The sequence below is a fragment of the Salminus brasiliensis genome, chromosome 7 (assembly GCF_030463535.1).
Source record: "Salminus brasiliensis chromosome 7, fSalBra1.hap2, whole genome shotgun sequence".
NCBI lineage: Eukaryota > Metazoa > Chordata > Actinopteri > Characiformes > Bryconidae > Salminus > Salminus brasiliensis.
The window spans coordinates 999,937-1,015,627 of record NC_132884.1 but is presented as its reverse complement, the minus strand read 5'-3'; the positions used below and the strand labels follow the sequence as shown (position 1 = coordinate 1,015,627).

The following is a 15,691-nucleotide window of genomic DNA, read 5'->3' as shown; positions in this document are numbered from 1 at the left end:
CAACACACACACAAAAACAAGAAGAGAATTGAAATTAAAGTCGTTTTATTACAGTTCGTATTCCAAAAAAGAAAGACTGTTCAAACATACACCCATTTTGTTTGCTGGAATTTAAACCCTGAATTAAGGAATGATGCACAAATACAGGACAATCTGAAGCCCTCACCGATCAAACGATGGGGACGTTAAGTCCAACAGCACGCTGACATGCTGCGAGGGCTTGACAGATCAATAAGAACCAAAAAACAAAGTATTTTATTACTACTACTGGGAACTTGCCTTGAAGAAATATGGAAATTGTTAATTGTCAGCAGCTTCAAAACTTTATGAACCACTGTTTAAAACACTGTACTTTTACAACCTGAATAAAAACACAATAAGAGGGAAAAAGAGCCACGTGTATCAACAGCAGCCTCGATACCATTCTACTCTTCATCGTTCTTAAAGTGTCAAAATGTCCGGTGTGGTGTCGTCTCTGTCTGTGGATGGACGTACAGCTTGTTTGTTTGTTTTGTTTTTGGCTAAATAAACAGCACACTACATTAGAAAATGGCAGGTCACCTCCAAACCTATCCGGCTGCAGTGCTGCGTCAGTATCTGCCGCCCGGAGACATGACTGGCGGCCTCATGCCCATGGGCGGACCACCCTGGTACGGAGGCACCTGGCCATACCCAGGCATCCCACCTGCCATATAACCTGGCATACCCTGAGGAGGCGTCCCATACTGACCTGGAGAACAAGAACAATACACCTTAGGACCAAACAGTTGTAGATCACACATTCAGTTTAGTTGCTGTCATGCAAAAGCCATGTATCTCCATTTTGGCACACTGTAAATCTGTCAGTTCTTTATACTGCATAAAATTTGTAACGTTGAATGACAAAAGTATTGGGACACCTGCTTATTCATTGTTTCTTCAGAAATAAAGGGTATTAGTCCAGTGTAAAGGGTATTAGTCCAGTGAGCACAGTACTTTCACTGCTCCACAGCTCAATGTGTGTGTGTGTGGGGGGGTGCTAACTAAAGGCATAAATTCTCTCACACAAGCTGTGTGGCAGCATAATCTAATCTCTTACAGGATTATATGGTTTCTAACACTATGAATCATTGTGACCTATGCAGTCTGTAAAAGATTATCTAGTCTAGAACTAGATCTATTAGCCTCGTATTTGCAGGGCAACCACAGACAAACATGCATTTGTTGATCAACTACACTTTGGGTAAAGGGAAGGGGGGGTGGGGGTCTCAGTGCAACCTTAACTCACCGTGCATGGGGTGCCTAACAGGTGGCTGCTGGGGAGGCATTGGCCCTCCCGTCGCGTTAGAGTTGCCTGCTGCAGCAGCCTGCCCAGGCCTAGGGATTAATCTCTGATACCTAGGCAGCTGAGCTCGTCTTTCTTCCTACAGAAAAACACAACACACACCACAATCAGGCAGCTGCAGACAGGAGTACGTCTGTCTACTTCAAACAGGGGTGCAAAAACAGGCACGGATTCAAATGCATCCATTTTTGTTTTATGTAGCTGCGCCTATTTTGACTAAAATATAAACCTTACATTCTTAAAACATGCTGTCCAAATCAATTATTACAGTACCTATATAATTTCATTTATTAAAAAGCTCCAGTTTCAAGTTAAAGTACTGTATAAATAGTCCCTTTAGTCTCATCTGAAGTTTGTGTATAGAAGCAAATAAACTTAATTAAAATAATTCCTAATAATAGTAATAAATTTAAGTGAATTTAGGTGAAATGTCAAATTTCATGATGCATTGAATCTTTTTTGAACACATACCAGAGAATGTCCAAATTTATTTATTTCTGCCTTTATCTTCACTACATAGGCAAATATCTGAGAAACTAATTTTTCCCCTTAGATATAAAACCTGTTCTTAAATTTTTAGTGGACCACCAAAACACGACTTATTACTTACTGTCAAAAAAGAGGATAATCACAAAAGCCACTCGAGCACTTACCAGCGAGATATCCTCATCAGGGTGCATCAACTTACTGGTAGCACTGCCGGTGGACAGCGTGGCTGGCTTGGCGGGCACTGCGGCAGGGGGCTTGGCCACAGTGCCGCCGGCAGGGCCAGCAGGGGAGGTGGTTGTGGAGGGCTGGGTGTAGGCCGGGAACGTCGGTTTGGGGGGCTCAGAGCTTGTGGAGGGTGGACCAGACACTGCCTGCTGAGCCTGGTGGGAAGTAGAGATCGTGATCAGACGACATTTAGAATAAAAAGAATCTGGACAAACAAAGACGACACTGAAAGCATCAGACACAGAAACAGGGCATACGGAGAGAACTAAGCGTTTACAGAATAAGTACAAGTCATTTGACCTTTGAAAGCAAGTTAACTCCTCATTTAGGAAACAAATATGGCATTTTAGAGTTTTAAACTTTCACTTTAAAACAACTAACAGCTGAGAATTAACTAAGGATATACACTTTGAGATATATGCACGGCTCAATTTTCCCCATGTAGTTCCACCAACGGCTCTCCCCTTTTCCATGCTGGATGTTTTGATTGGCAGACTACTCTGCAGTAGTTCACTAGTTTACTTTACCTGAACAGCACTAGGGAAAAGGGGTTTGGTGGCAGTAGACTGGGCTACAGGTCCAGCAGGTCTTGCTGCCACTCCTGGAGCTGCAACGGGGGCCGCCTGAGCCATTGGCGGCATCCCAGGCCGAGGTATATGATGGGGCATACCTGCAGTAAATAACCACACGCTTTACTGTAAAACCACAGCAACAGTGTCTCTTTACTCTCAGCTCAGAAGATCACAGCTACAGGATTAGCTTTTAAAGTCAGGAGAAGTAAATGACTGTAATATATAGCAGCTTTTACCTGGAGGCATGCCTGGAATCATTGGGGGCATTCCAGGGCCCGGGGGCATCATTCCTGCCATTGGAATCATTCTGCCAAATGGAACAACATGAAATCAGGGGACATTTCAAGATCCCAAAACAAAACATACAACAGATAAACATCAAACAACTAGTAATAAAACAACCATCCTACCCTGGTGGCATGCCTGGCATTACTGGGGGCATCCCATGCATCATGGGTGGCACACCTGCCATCATATGGGGCATACCTGAACACAAAAACATGCATTTGTTGTAATAAATCCTGTTTTATTCAGCAATCACAGCTGTGCACTGCAGCCCAATTACTATACAAAGGCAGAGTGGTTAGCTCGCCCCCTGGTGTTCAAAAGGAAGGTTAACAAGGAATCATTTTTCCATGGTAAAATATTCATTTAAAGAAATTATGTAATACTGCTCAGATATTCAGCACCTCCAACAGTAAGGACTTAGGACTATGCTCAGTAACTGTCTGAAGAACCAAACCCTGGGCAGAGTTATTCACAGCAGGAATTCTTACTGAAGCTAAGCTAAATAAGCTAACTGCACGCTTTGTCTGATCGAACCCCAGATGGAAACGTACTGCAGACTTAGCCTGCTCTGAATTTCACATCATAAAAAGCTCTTTGTTCAGTCAGGGCTGGACCCACTGGACCCCCCCCCCCCACTTTGCCCCTCCAGCTTTTAGGTTTAACACCCAGACCTGGTTGAAGGTGAGAGAAAGACTTTAACAAACTGGAATTTCATAACTTCCTAACTTTGTCCCACCTGAGTAGTTAGCATGGGGCATGCCGGGCGCTCCGGGGGGCACACCAGGCTGAGCCATTTGGGGCATGTAGGCTGCCTGCGGCTGTGCCGCCGTCTGCTGGAACTGTGAAGGCCCGGCTTCATCTTCCTCCGATTCCTCATCCGAATCATCTTGGTTCTGTTTCTTCTTCTGACTCTCTGTTTAAGCAAATAAGACAAATAAAAAGACACATCTCAAAATTACAGAATTAGCACAAATTAACCGTAAAAAAGGGGAAAATGGGAATTTAATACCTTGAGATTTTTGTTCAAGTACTCGTCTTCGTTCCTGCATATCCTTTTCTGGAATGCCTTCCATGCCGTAGATCTCCAGCTCTATGTCTGTTCTGCCCGGTATTGCGTTTGGAACCCCGTCTATTGTTTCTTTGTGCACCTGGAAGGAAGTCTCTGTTTTAGTGCAGTGGTCCAGCATCAATTTAACATTCTGCTCTTTTGGAATTCAATAAATAAGGTCATATCGGCCACTTTTAGGGCCCTATATGAGCGAGTGGTCAACTGCACAGCTAGATTTAGGGAGTCAGTGTGTATTTGCTACAATAACGACAGGAAAAGTGCACCTTGAACATACTTTTAAAGCCACAAATAGTGTCTACTAAGTCTCTTAATTAATCATGGGTGTCTTTCGTCCATAATGTGCAATAAACCAATTAGTGTGTCACTAGCCACTCCCTTTAAGAGCCTGGTGCGGTCTGAAGCGGTGGAGCATCTCGCCAGAATCAAGTTATTTTAGTTTGTATTCTGTTTATTGTGGATGTAAAAGTTTACACAGCTGCTGACTGGCACGCGCCGTGTATAGAGGTGTACGGGCGTCGGCTGCACGTGCCTGTGATGACAATTCACTGCCAAGATCACAACGAACATCAGACTGTTGATGTCTGCCTAAGTTGTTTTCAGTCAGTGGAGCTCCGGTGTTTTCCGTTGCCAGGAAACGCAACCCGGCAATTTACCTGGACACACCTCATTTTGAGACCACCGCGCCCATCGGCATAATGTATTCGCAAGCACCATTGCTATTTGAACGACGCAGAGGAAAGGCGTGAAAAAGGAATGTTGGCTGGGGGTAAGATAGCAATGAACATCACGACGCGCCTTGCGCTTAGTGTAAGATATGGCCCTTAATCATCAAGCCAATGTAATCATTTCATTAAAGCAGTCATCAGTCAACACTGGAGAGAATCCGATATTACTGTGCATCCCATTACAGAATGCGCTTCTCCCAATGCCATTGTCTTCGGAAGCAATCAACATTAAACCTCTGTAAATAAATAAAATGACATGTCAAAAAACACAAGCATCACTTACCTGCATACAGTGTATAGCTAAACCAGGTCCTGTGTACAGTTTCTTGTGACATATGTGACATTTGAAGTGTTTCGCTTTCTGATGCTGGATCAGAATCTTCTCGTCATCGAAGTCTCTGTTGCAGTACCTTGAGAACAACTGATTAAGGCTCAGAACTGTAAAAAAACAACATCTGCAGCCGACCTTGACACGAGATAGACTGCAACAGCTAGACGACTGGGTGGTGTGGGGTGGGGGCTTGTGAGGTGTTCCCGGTACGCAGGGGTCAGTACCTACCAAAAGTGCTCCAAGTAAAGGGCAATCAAGGATCACCGATGCTCATGGAGGCCTCGCCTCAACTTACAGGACTTGCTGGTGCCAGATACCACAGGACACCTTCAGAGGTCTTGTGGAGTCCATGCCTCAGAGCTGTTTCGGTGGCACACCTGCACAATATTAGGCCGGAGGTTATATTAGAAGTTACAGTAAATCCACATTTTGACCAGACTTGCTCAGATATGATCATAAAGCACAGAATCTGACCATTTTATCATAATTAGTGCATATTTTATGGCATTGTTCTCATCATAATAAGCTTAGTAGTGGAACTTACTAACAATTAAGCATCAAGTACGAAAACATGTCTCAGAATTGTACTTATACTTTAATTTTTCCCAAAAATATTTAGTTACAAGGCATAAAAATACATTTAACCAATCTTAAACCTAAAATTACGCTTGTATTCACATATTTAGTCATAAACAACAATATTAACATTAATTTTAAGCATTAAAACATTCAATAATGTGATAAAACGATCTCCACAGTCCCATGTGTGGCTTTCCATATAAACATAATAGCGCTTTTCTTTGTTTACATTAAACATAAAACAACAATAAAGAGCAAAAACGTAATTACGAGAAAATAGAAATCGTCCTAAGTTTGTATTTTTTTAATGTAATTGCATTTTAGACTCAAAAAATAAATTTATTAATATATGTGAGACAGGGAAATGAGTCAAAACGTGACCGGTGATGTAACGTTAGCTAGCTGGCTGGCTAACATCGTTAGCATTAGCGCGATGAAAAGTGTGGTTTTTATCTACATTTCTACGATTTTAACACGATTTAGCGATTAAAATAAAAGGTTAGATATGATTATTAGGTTGTTGCTATGTGAATTAGGGTATCTAGATGTTGAGGTTAGCTTAATAAATGTAGTTAATAACGCGTTAAGAAGCAGCCGTCCAACGAGGCTAACGATGCTTCGTGCTCGAATTTGTCCGTTCCACCTTAAATGCTGCAGCGGTTCCATTCTGGCGCCCCAGGCGCCAGAATGGAACCGCTGCAGCATTTAAGGTGGAACGGACAAATTCGAGCACGAAGCCAACAACAGCCTCCCTCAATTGTTCCGAAGCAGCGTTGAAATCAAACAAACCCCATAAAGGATACCAGCACCAGGGCTTCATCTGCTTCTTCTTCTTTCTTCCCATTTTATCCGCGTTAATAAAAACACTCTACCCGGACAAACTCACTCCAAAAACACTCACTTCACTCCGTTTAAAAAAAAAAAGATGGCGCGTGACGCCTTCCTCCCTCTCTTATTCACGAAGCCCTGGCCTGGCGGAAGCGTGCGTCTCAAACCGAGCACTAACCGATGCTCCCTTGCTGCCTACTGACTAGCTAGGAGTCGAGTCCACGAAATCGAGTGAGTTTTAAATTTAAATTAAATTAAATTTAAATTAATATATATTTTTTATCATATATATATTAAAATAAATATACATATATATTACAATAAATATATTTATAAAAATCTTTTATACTTATTTAAAAATACTTTTTAACAATTTCTTGTTAGATTTGCCACTTTTTTAGCATTTAGAAGTGCTAATTCGAACCTCCTTATTCAGTATGTTCCATATTTATTATCACAGTTATTACCACCATGTTACTTGCTAATATATTCATATGATTTATAAACATGCATATTAAAATTCTTTTTCTTTTTGTTTTGTTTTGTGTTTGAACAACTGTAACAACTGAATTTTCCCTCCTGGGATCAATTAAATATTTCATATCCAAGATTATGGTAAGCTTCTTTACTATATAGTGTCTCATGTAGGCTGCATGTGGCAAGTGCTGGTCTTCTAGAGAGAGTTGCCATTGAGAATGTGTGCAAAAGGGCTTGGCAAGACTTGTTGTCTGCACTATCATGCTGATAACATTCAAGGAAACAACACTTTGGTTAATCAATTAATTGTTTATTTAAAAATAATTGTCAATATTAGCATCCTCCCTTTGAAGCGCCCTATGTAGGGAGAATGATTGTTGTTGTTTTCAGAGCTGCAGGGGGCGCTCTTGATTTAATTAATGCAGGGTTTATGTGTTTCAAAGCAGCAGCCTGTCTTATATAGAAATAACACAACATTATTAATCACAGGTAATTAATACTGGCTCCTTTGATAGTGACCTAAATATACCCTTTAAATGTATATTATAATCTGCATTATGCATTATCACTCTCAAAGTGTTTTCATCAAAAATTCATTTACACATTTGCTTTCTATTGGTTTAAACTGGAATTCCACTGATTTTCTACATTTCTTCATAATGTAATGGTTACAAACCATAGAAACTTCAAGTTAAAATTGTTCCCAGTGTTGGTGTAGCCGGACATCTGAACCTCTAAAAGCCCCCTTGCAGAAAGTTATTAATTATATATGGTTATAAATACACTTTTGAGAAGATTTTGGGCGTAATTTTTTATTTTTTTTTTGTAAAATTTAATTTAATTGAAGAGGCGGATGAATACACGTGAACTGTTGTGCGGCAAAAAACAGTGTGTATTATTTTGGGTGTAAATGTATTTTTTCCACCAAACGTCCATATAAAAGTAATGAGTAGGTTCACTGTATATTCCATATCGTCTGTTATTATCCCCAGTGTGTTAAATTCAGTAAATAAACAGTAATTACGTATTCAAATGTGCACTTATTTACACTAAGAAGACCAACGGTATATGGCATTTGACCAGTGGTGCCCAAACTTTTGCCTATGATGTTAATAAGCACCAAAAAGGTTCTTTAAGGACATTTATATATATACACACACACACACACTATAGTGCAGAGTAGACACGTCCAGAGGCCTGTGTTGAAGTGTCGTTTGTGCAAAGCTATCATTTTTCAATTTTGCATAAATTCACTTCCTAAAATAGAACAGCAGAAACCTAAAGCTCTATCTGTGTGGTGTCAGAGATCCCAGAGGGTTCCACCAATAACAACCAAAAAAAGAAATCAAGAAAAAGACAAAAACACAAAGCTCACGGTTCGTAATGAAAGACCCAGAAAAGCTTTCTTTTCCATCATAAAACTGTTTAATGTACTTCATATTTACATATCAAATCTACAAAATATGCACGTTAAAATATATATTCAGTGAGCATCCTTTCAGTCAGCGCAGGGGCAGCCCTTAGTGCATAGCCTCGGATCGTCACTGGGTTCAGTAGCCAGGTTAGCACAGCGCCGCGCGCTAACGCAGTAGATTGGCATTTCCAATTCAAGTAGCTTAAACACGTACGGTTCACATGTCCCACGGCTCTTCGGCGCACAGACAGCAGTGTGACATGAGGTCGAAAGCATTCGATACGTGAGCGTTTACGCTGAGGTTGAGGTTAGCGGGGGTTAGCTCGACAGAAACTGCAGGCGTCTGACGAGGCCGAGCGCGCCGGGCCCTCCTCTGTCATTTCTGTTTCTCTGCTGTGCTAAAATGACGGTTGTGCATAGACCTAACGGAGGCTGATCTCAAGTCAGTCACTAGAAGGCATGGAGACTCAACAACCAGTTCAATTTACACTAGCACCATCTGTATAGAACACAGAGACGTACACACACACACACACACACTTCATTAGCAAGGAACTTCACACGTCACCAATTATTCGAGTTAGCTCTGATACAGTCACGGTCTGCCTGACGACTACAGCTATATATAAACAGATATATACTGTACCACATGAGAACGCACATTTCTACTGGTCTCAGCACTGTGTTATGGTAGAATTGGTAGAATTGGGCATGAAGAGGGGTTGTTGAAGGGGCACTTCGGCCTAGGACTAGCATTTGCGTAGATGTAACATGTCGAGTAGCTCAGCATTGCATCTCTCAGAGTTATCAGACTGAATTTCATATATATCTATATTTTTTGCATAAATGCGTTAAATTCAGTGGGTAAAACAGTGCTGTGAAGAAGCAGCAGATTCTCTTCAGAACGTGGCATCATGTGCTGCTTTTTGAGACCTTCTAGCTTGCTTCACACTGTCAGACAGGTTCTGCCTAAGTGGTGTCTAGACTCACCAGGTCTGGAGGTAACCATGTCTGGGTGTGGCTGGTGAAACTGACCCGTTTACCTTTTCACACAGGATTTCATCTAATGTTTACCCCCTTAAACAGTATTATGCCTCGCTGGCGGGCTGAAGGTATTATTACAAACTTCTATTAGCAGAGAATATTCGCACCAGTGTGATAAGAATTTCTGCGTAAGGCGCTGTCACTGGTCCGAATACCGGTCATGCTGCGAGCCATCGGCATTGGCGAGGTCCAGAGAGAGCACAATTGGCCACCACTGGTGTCTGCAGGCCAATGCGTTGGAGCCGGGTACGACTTTGACTGGCGGAAATGCCGGAAAATTACCATGCGTCAGAGGGGGTGAGTCCACCTTCACTGATGACGGAGGCATTGTGTGTGATGGGGGAGACTACAGGTTGAGTAATTGGGGAGAAAATTGGGATAAAATCGGATTACTTTTTTTTTTTTGAGAATTATGGGTTAAAAATGAGTTGGATGATCTAAAATATTCATAAATATATAAAAATATAAGAAGAAGAAATTGGGCAAAGAAGAAAGTGCTTTTTTTACAGCACTGTAAATATTTAGGCTTTGTTCTGCATTAGAAAAAAAAATGACCGGAAATTCTAACGCAAAGGCCGAAGAAACAAGCTCTTGGTAAATACGCCCCGAATCGCCCCCAGTTCAATCAAACCTTCAAAATGCATCATGATGGGGTGTTTTTTGGGCCTTTTTTAACCAGAAAATCTCACTCTCAACTATCGCGGCACTGCTGTAAGAGGTCAGTGGGCTTGTGAGAGACCAGAGGTGCCCGTTGAAGGCCTTCAGTACGGCCAGAGATTAAACCTTTACTTTTACCTCTTTGTACGAGCAAACTTTAAAAATGACTCCCTAATACTGGAGAAAAGGCCTGAGTATAGCTGTAATTTCTGAACTTGGTGATGTTTCTTTTTGGCCATGTTAAAATAAATGAAAATAAATAAAAACACTGGAGGTACAGAAGCACTTCCTCACTCACGTCACTTATAAAAAATATAACGTTCACGATCAAGTCAAGCTCTGAAACACTCGGCCTGCTAACACGAACTCACACGTCTTTAAATATCTGTAGCCGGACCCTCAGGGAACGAAGCTACGCCGTGTTTTCTCTCTGAATACTGAACATTAGGCGTAAAACATCACCGCTTCACTTTCAGTACCTTCGCTTCAAATCTGAAGAGGAAACATGAGTCTAAGATCCGCTTTATGTAGCTCGTAGCTGGATAGCTCACAGGCGGCTAAAGGCTAAACCTCAAAGTTAGCAGCAGTGCTTATTTACTGGGTTGTAAAATGACGTATGTGCTTCTCGCTGTTTTAAATTAGTCGCTGTTTCTGAGGGACTTTATCCCCTTATCGCACAATGCTACCGAAGCTAGCATGCGCTGTCTCAGAGACTCGCAAAGCTCCACCACATCTTATAAAACTGATGCTAACACAACACCACTGGAGCTCAAAATGCTAACTGCTAAGTCTGGTAAATATGGTCAGCAGAAAGGACACTGTGCTGGCTGGCATTGATGGCTCAGGCATTACCTGTACCAGACTAAATGAGGGATTACAGAGCTAACACGTAGCTGGTAGCACCACTTCTGAGGCCAAAAGAGTAGCTTAAGTACCGACTGGACGGGACTAGTTGTACATGAGGATTAGAGGTAATGTAGCTTTACCAAAGAACAGCTTAAAAGCTCACAGATTCGTACAAGGTAAGAAATCCTGGCCTTTTTGGCTGCTCATAAGAAGCCAAACTTATGAATTATTATCATTAGTAGTAGCGCAGCATGTTAGCATTGCCATTAGCTCAGGAATTTGCAGCCCACAGTTATTATCAGCGCATAAATTCAAACTCTTTTTAATTAATATTACGATTATATGATGGCTTAATTATAGTATATACACTATATGTCCTCCGAGGAAATCGAGAAATCAAGGCTAATAACAGGAAGTGTGTTCTCCCTTTGAGGCCTTACACTAGATTTTGTGTAACAACATTGCTGTGAGGATTTGATTGCATTCAGCCATGAAAATCAGGTACTGATAATGGCTGATTAGTTACAGATCAAATGACACCCAAATGTTTCCCAGAGGTAAAGACTGGAGCTCCAGCACTGTAGAGAGGTCAGCTCCACTGCTCCACAGCCCAGTGCTGCAGGGCGGCGTACCCCTCTATCTACCGGACAGCATAGGTCAGGGTGACTGCAGACTGCAGAGTGTCCTGTCATATTGGCAATGCTTTTCTACAGTGATTCAACAAGCTGTGCATGTGCAGCTAAATGCCTGCATCAGTAATGGGTGCACATTAAAAGAGTGTCTAAATACTTTTGTACATATAGTGTATGAATGATGTTTACATGCTTCCATGGTTCAGGAAATGAGAACTCATTATTATTATACCTTGCAATTATTTATGTAGTTTTAATAGATGCACAAGTCCACGCATGGCAAATGAGTTATGGCCCAGATCTGCAGTTGGGCCAAAACAGAAATAGGGCCAAAATAGGGCCCGGCTCCAGAAGAGGCAAGTGGGCCAGAATTCAAATGCCATGAAAAAGCGTCAGTGTCACTACAACGGCTGGGACAGGTTTGTTATGTTATGCTAACTTCTCTCCTAACTGATCTGTAAGTGCCTTATTCAGGCCGTATTTAGCCCAGAATTGTCTGCGGTCTGACGTGGGCGCTCAAAGTCCATAATAATGACTGACATTGGATTCGGACATGACTCAAATCACTCGGAAACACTGGTACCAGTTACATTACCCCTCGTTCTTATGTACAACTAACCCAGTCTGAATAGCACTGGTACATTGCTAACAATAGCCGCCATTAAGCACAATGGAACATCTACTCGCTTCTAGCTCTGATCTCTGTCTTCTTCTGTTTCGCTACACCTCATGTTTTCTTCTTCTCGGACAGCACATGGCGATGATGCAGTTTTAGGCACTAACACACACATTGCCACAGATCGCAGGAGTGAGGTACTTGGCTTTTGGTTCTCAAGCCACCACCAACCATAATGACCGGTTATGTGGCGGCACACATACATACACATACAGTCAACGCACACCTTCTTACAACACACACACACACAAACACACCCCACAGTCCCCCTTCCTCTCTCTTTTTCACGGTGCTGGAGGTAGCTTGACGTCCAGCAGACTGTAGGCGAAGATGTTCCAGAAGATTCCACAGAAGACGAAGAGCGCATAGACGCTGAAGAAGATCCAGAAGAGGGACTGCTCCTGCAGCCGCTGCTCGAAGTTCTGCAGCACCACCACGCCCAGCGTCAGCCCCACCACCACCCCGCCCAGGTGGGCCACGAAGCTGGGGTTGGGGCAGGGGGGGAAGGCCGGTGGGTAGAACCTCAGCCACACGGCCCGACCGAACTCCACACTCACTGAGCGTCAGAGAGAGAGAGAAAGGATCTTATGAGTACTTACGAGTACACAATAGTATTTATGAGCATACACATGTAGCTGTCTCGTGAGTATCACCTGATTATGCAACATTATTAGTCTCATGATACATGAAAGTATCTTGTATCCTATGAGTACTTGTTAGTACACAAAGTACTTCAGATCATGCAAACATATCAATTTCTTGATTATGCAATTGCATCACAGTTGTAAATATGTGAAAGTAGTCTTGTGAGTATCTTGTATGCACTTGTGAGTGTGCACAAGTAGGTGTCTTGTGAGTATCTCATGAGTACGCAAAAGTACTTGTGCGTATGCAAAAGAGTATCACATGATTATGCAAAAGTACTTCCCGTGTGAATGTGGAAGTGTCTTGTACTTGCGAGAAATGCAAGTACAAAAAATAATTGGTGAGTACTCATGAGTATGCAGAATTATCTCAGTGCTCAAGAGCATGTGAAGGTAATTAAAGATTCCAAAAAAGTAACTTGTAATTATGCAAAAGTATGTAAAATGAAATCTTGCGAGTGCGTACTTAAAAGCATGTGAAAGTATATTTTGATTGTGCAAAAGTATCGTACTCTCTTGCACGCAATTGGTGTGCAAGTAAAACTGTCTGGTGCCCACCTGAAAGATTCAGGATTCGGTTCTTTGCGTGGGCTTGTCTAGACGCACAGTAGGAAATGGTTGCATCACAATTTTGCGCTTCAGAAGAAAAACAGTAAGATAAATAAACAGACTTACTGCAGACCAGAGCCATGGCCATCCGGAAGAGCTTAAACTGACACTTCATCCCTGACCAGTTCTGTAGAAAGAGAGAGAGAGAGAGGAGTCAGGTCCCCCTACGCTTCCTGTAGTGTATTACAGTCTGTCAGAATGAGCGTGTGGATCATATGAACATTATAGAGCATTATAGAGCGCCCCCTACGCTTCCTGTAGTGTATTACAGTCTGTCAGAATGAGCGTGTGGATCATATGAACATTATAGAGCATTATAGAGCGCCCCCTACGCTTCCTGTAGTGTATTACAGTCTGTCAGAATGACCGTGTGGATCATATGATCATTATAGAGCATTATAGAGCGCCCCCTACGCTTCATGTAGTGTATTACAGTCTGTCAGAATGAGCGTGTGGATCATATGAACATTATAGAGCATTATAGAGCGCCCCCTACGCTTCCTGTAGTGTATTACAGTCTGTCAGAATGAGCGTGTGGATCATATGAACGTTATAGAGCATTATAGAGCGCCCCCTACACTTCCTGTAGTGTATTACAGTCTGTCAGAATAAGCGTGTGGATCATATGAAAAAGTTAAATGATGTATGACTCTGTAAAGCCCTTCTATTACGCTGGCTCTCGAGCAGTTTAGGAGGGTTGGTGGTACAGTGTGTAACCTGAACCCTGATCACACACAGTGCTGCTGACACACACACTCAGAGTCTCGGCGTGGGAATCGCTGAGCAGGGAGGGCAGAGAGAGGGCAGCACTTTCTGAACGAGTGTGTTAATATTTGATGATGTGAGGGAGCTATTATACGGTCAGTCCAGCACATGGGGGTCACTCAAGGTCAAAGCCCAGGGGTATCGTGGGAAAGTGGGGAAGACCTCTGAGGAAGAGCACGGCTGAAATAAAGATGGTTTTGTATTACAAACAGTACTAAGGTTGCTACGGGAAACGTCTGTTTCACTGTCTGTCATGTCTGATGTTTAGGCGGGGCCAGGAGGCTTGAAATTAAAGGGCCCATACAGAGAGTTTTCTGTTTGTGGTGAAGTCCTTTAGGCTGAACAGGTTGGGCCGAACAGCTGTAGGCTGAATGGGTGGAGCTAATCTACTGTAGGTCTAAACAGGCTAGGCTAAATTGCAGTAGGCTGAATGGGTGGGGCTAACCTGCAGTAGGCTGAATGGGTGGGGCTAAACTGCAGTAGGCTAAATGGGTGGGGCTAAACTGCAGTAGGCTGAATGGGTGGGGCTAAACTGCAGTAGGCTGAATGGGTGGGGCTAAACTGCAGTATGCTGAATGGGTGGGGCTAAACTGCAGTGGGCTAAATGGGTGGGGCTAAACTGCAGTAAGCTGAATAGGTGGGGCTAAACTGCAGTAGGCTAAATGCATATAGGCCCTTTAAACTGAATAAAAAAAAAGAAGAAATGTTGATATGGTATGGTATGAACACACACACACACACACACACACACACACACTCCACGTGAGTGGAAAAGCTAATACAGTGGAATGTGTGGAATGTCTGAGACTCTTCTGGATCTGAGCTCCACACTTTAAATCACACACACACTCCATCCTGGCTCAGCGCTTCACAGAGCTCCAGCAAAACCGCATCTCTGACACTGACACACACACACACACACACACACACACACACACACACACACACACAGGCTCACATGATGAGGCTCTCTGCTCAGTTCTCATCTCTTTCTCAGATCCAATCTCTCTGGCTCGGCGGGTAAGTGACTGGTAGCTGGCACTAGTGTGAACACACCTGCGCCCCCAAAATCGACCCACGTTCACACCAGCACATCAGGAATTCAACCAGTTGAGTATATTTCAGGTGACTGTGCGAGAAAGTGGGTGCGTTACCATGACGACATTGGCCAGGTGAGCAGAGACCAGGGCGTAGACTCCTCCTGACGAGCCGACCACAGGCGCAGTCATATCAGTCACCGACACGGCCAGAGAACCTGGAGAACGATCAGCACACGAGTTCGGTATTAGTATTAAGGCTAATGCATAAAACAGCCATGTGCTCCTACTGATCTTCAGCACTCCTCAGCTTCCTGTTCACCACAGTGTCTTCATGAAGAGCAGCTTTCATCTCCACAATCATCTGATTCATTTCCCTTATAGTTTATGTGAGATATTAGAGTAAATAAACCTGATTCAGCTGTAAAACGGTAATTTGCTGAAACCGACAATCGGATTT

General features: G+C 42.8%; 2 protein-coding genes across 4 annotated transcripts in view; both read right to left on the bottom strand.

Moving 5' to 3' along the window:
• Positions 1–28: 28 nt before the first annotated feature.
• On the bottom strand, positions 29–6,561 carry znf207b (zinc finger protein 207, b). Its single transcript, XM_072683310.1, has 10 exons — positions 6,406–6,561; positions 4,976–5,102; positions 3,908–4,046; positions 3,635–3,811; positions 3,021–3,096; positions 2,847–2,917; positions 2,566–2,708; positions 1,978–2,193; positions 1,268–1,403; positions 29–730 (listed from the first exon to the last, which is right to left on the bottom strand). Exons 1-10 carry the CDS (start codon positions 6,444–6,446, stop codon positions 591–593), a joined length of 1,266 nt encoding a protein of 421 aa, XP_072539411.1. The 5' UTR covers positions 6,447–6,561; the 3' UTR covers positions 29–590.
• Positions 6,562–8,263: 1,702 nt separating this feature from the next.
• Positions 8,264–15,691, bottom strand: part of rhbdl3 (rhomboid, veinlet-like 3 (Drosophila)) — a 35,611-nt gene continuing 28,183 nt past the window's right edge. For all 3 annotated transcript variants that reach the window (XM_072683307.1, XM_072683308.1, XM_072683309.1), the window contains 3 exons: positions 15,349–15,449; positions 13,496–13,556; positions 8,264–12,732 (listed from right to left, as the gene is read on the bottom strand). In XM_072683307.1, coding sequence (XP_072539408.1) covers positions 12,461–12,732; positions 13,496–13,556; positions 15,349–15,449 — 434 coding nt within the window. In that variant the 3' untranslated portion in view covers positions 8,264–12,460. The remainder of the gene's footprint in view (positions 12,733–13,495; positions 13,557–15,348; positions 15,450–15,691) is intronic.

Bases quoted from the DNA above. Each gene is read 5' to 3' on its own strand.
- znf207b (XM_072683310.1), bottom strand. From the start codon at position 6,446: ATGGGAAGAAAGAAGAAGAAGCAGATGAAGCCCTGGTGCTG. The intron at 5,103-6,405 runs GTATCCTTTATG...GTTGTTCTCAAG, and splicing joins CAGATGAAGCCCTGGTGCTG to GTACTGCAACAGAGACTTCG. The intron at 3,097-3,634 runs GTGGGACAAAGT...TTTTGTGTTCAG, and splicing joins GCCCCATGCTAACTACTCAG to GTATGCCCCATATGATGGCA.